Here is a 2734-nt window from a genome sequence, read left to right as displayed (position 1 = left end):
CGTTATCTGGATTTGAATAGATCAACGTTAATTTCGTTGAGAGAGCCTCTATTTTCATTCTATCATTATCCATTGACTGTATATCCCTATCCAAGTGAAGAATTTAGGAATGCCTTTCTTGTTAGTTGGATGGACCTTTTTTGTATTTGAGGTTGTCAAATAATTGAATTTCATTTTTGGACTTGAATTAATCCACGAGGGAGCTTCTCGAATTACTTGGGATTGATCAAGTTGATACCTCACTGCCCGCCTTTTTGGGGAAGTACTGACATTGCCGCCAGCAAAGAATGTTGAACTGATCATACGCCTGGCACATAACTCAATGCGGTGCTGAAAAATATTGCTGTATTGTTTTGCAAATCCAAACGGTACAAAATAGGCAACATGATAGTCAAAACTTAAGTAGCATTTACTAAGAAACCGAAGGCACTAATTTAATTGCCTTGGAAAGATGCATACCCCAGAGAGAAAAGACATAGCAAAAAATCGCATTTTTGAAGTTTCAAAATCAGGCACGTTAAAGACGCACATACTAGACTTATTCTTCTTTGTGCAGAAATTGATGAAAAAGACTTAGTAATCATCAGGGTTGTCATCGAAGTAAGCCTCAAGAGCCTTGAAGACTCCAGCAGCCTTGTCTTTACGAGACATGATATCCTCTTCGTTTATCTTGGCGTCACCCTTGGTGTAGTATGTGCTGCTGGTTATGGTAATGGATCCTCCGTCAGCAGAGGGTAGGATTTTAATCACGAAAGTAATTTTCTCAATCACATCCTCCAAAACATCTCCTTCAATAATGGTAAATTTGACGACAAAATTCTCCTCGTCAAGCTCATCAACATGGGTCTTCATGCTCTTGTACTGGCTACCTGCATATATAAAATTTTGTTACCAATTGCATCTTTTTGCAATGCTAGGCCAAAAGGAAAGGGGACAAAAATTATAGGTTTTAGGAATCCCAGAACTAACGGAGCACAGCGGGCCCGGCGGCCCCGGCCCCCCTTAAGTTCTAGATATTTATATTTTCTCCCTCTAAAATTTTAAGTATATAAAAAATTTTCTATGTATTTTAAATTATTTGCCTCTCTCTCCAAAAACTTTCTAAAAAATTTAATTTTGATTCCAAAGTTTATATGTACATGTATTTCATTTTCTCAAATTAAAACTCTAATTCTGTTCCTAGAGTTACCATGTTCTAATCACCCTACTTCCTTTCTATTCTTACATCCATACTAAAAGAAAATTACAAAAAAAATAAGGTCATAGCAGGGCGGCAGATGTTCAACTCACAAACAACAGTCATCCCCGTTTTCTAATATTTCAAAAGAAATTTATTAATTATGTTAATTACAAAAAAGACCCATAATATTTTGCCATGTCCTCCAACCTCCACCTCCTTCCCGACTCTCTGCCACAACCATCCCCTGCTGTTAGTTTCTCTCCCTCTTATTTTGTCCTCTGTCATCCCTTGCCAAGGCCTCTCCGCCGCAGCTGCCTCCTTCCCATTTCCACTCTGTATAAGTCACCATATTTTCTATAACTCCACAGCTTTAAAAAAGCCATTTCTTTCTTCTCTCCCCATCCATTCAACATGCCTAGGGGACTCAGATGATCAAACAAACAGCTCAATTCATTCCCACAAATCGCCAACTTCCCTGCATCTCACTACTCCCCCATCCCGTAACTAGCCCCACCATCCATCCCCCCTTATTTCTTCTACTTCAAAATTTGCAAAATTTCCCCATCTTCCGCTTTGGGTAATTATTCGGCGTCTCTCATTGGCTTTGAACATATTCGAGATTCAACTTTTTTGGCACTTAAGAATTTCCTGGATCTAAATATATATGATAATGCATTAAAAATTGATACTATTCATATTAGTAAGACGCGTGCATTTAGATAATGATGGCTAGACCAGGAAGGTACTGACCTTCGCCAAAATGGGTGAGTTTGATGGTTCCAGCTCCACCATCACCCTGGAGGATTTCGACACTCTTGAAGGCCTGAGGCAAGATATTAGGAATGAGGTTGTCAAAATCAACGATGAAAGTCTTGAAAAGCTTTGCTGGTGGGATTGAGGTGATAACCTCATGATCGTAAGTGATAACACCCATGATATCTTAGAGAATTTGAAGGGAAAAATTGACCAGAAAAAGAAGAGATTAATTTAAGCCTGATTGTTGCGTACAAAGATGCTTTGATGGACGATGGTTTGAGAAGTTGGGGGCTGTATTAATAGAGTGAAACTTTCAAGGTCTCCCGGTGAAAACCGGTATTATAATGTTTAGTCATATTCCATCTTTGTGTCATGGTCATCCATTCTGGTTCATATACGTTGACCGAAGCAGTCAAAACTAATTAACCTCATACCATTCTGGTGTGCCGATGCCTTGGCACTGGATATGGTTGGTGGAATTATTTGATTATGCCTGTTGGGATTTGTCAGCAATCTCAGATGCCAAAAACTTTTTTTTAAATCCATTACAACCTAATTCTATGCCGGAAGCAAGGTAGAAAGATGACATCCGGTTTAATCTTTGTCCTTTAGGAAGAACCAGAACTTGAGTTAGCAGGCGATTTTGATGACTTAACCAAAGCTTCCTTGATAGGCAATGAAAATAATCAAAAGAAATTGCGGAGGTAGACTTTTTTGACTAAATTCTTACCATATAAAAGGGAAAATTACAAAAAGATAGGCTGCAGATGGGGGCATTTCTAGACACTCCGGTGAATT

The 2734-nt window shown here is 38.7% G+C and overlaps 1 protein-coding gene across 1 annotated transcript; it reads right to left on the bottom strand.

Moving 5' to 3' along the window:
- Nucleotides 1-328: 328 nt before the first annotated feature.
- LOC113734903 (major allergen Pru ar 1-like) lies at nt 329-2303 on the bottom strand. Its single transcript, XM_027261673.2, has 2 exons — nt 1931-2303; nt 329-869 (listed from the first exon to the last, which is right to left on the bottom strand). The coding sequence occupies exons 1-2, from the start codon at nt 2112-2114 to the stop codon at nt 574-576; spliced, it is 480 nt and encodes a 159-aa protein (XP_027117474.1). The 5' UTR covers nt 2115-2303; the 3' UTR covers nt 329-573.
- Nucleotides 2304-2734: the final 431 nt, after the last annotated feature.

Source organism: Coffea arabica, chromosome 8c (assembly GCF_036785885.1).
Source record: "Coffea arabica cultivar ET-39 chromosome 8c, Coffea Arabica ET-39 HiFi, whole genome shotgun sequence".
NCBI classification, from domain to species: Eukaryota; Viridiplantae; Streptophyta; class Magnoliopsida; order Gentianales; family Rubiaceae; genus Coffea; species Coffea arabica.
Note: the sequence above shows the minus strand (reverse complement) of the source record. Positions and strands in the feature narration are given on the sequence as shown.

Bases quoted from the DNA above. Each gene is read 5' to 3' on its own strand.
- LOC113734903 (XM_027261673.2), bottom strand. From the start codon at position 2,114: ATGGGTGTTATCACTTACGATCATGAGGTTATCACCTCAATCCCACCA. The intron at 870-1,930 runs GTCAGTACCTTC...TTATATATGCAG, and splicing joins ACTCACCCATTTTGGCGAAG to GTAGCCAGTACAAGAGCATG.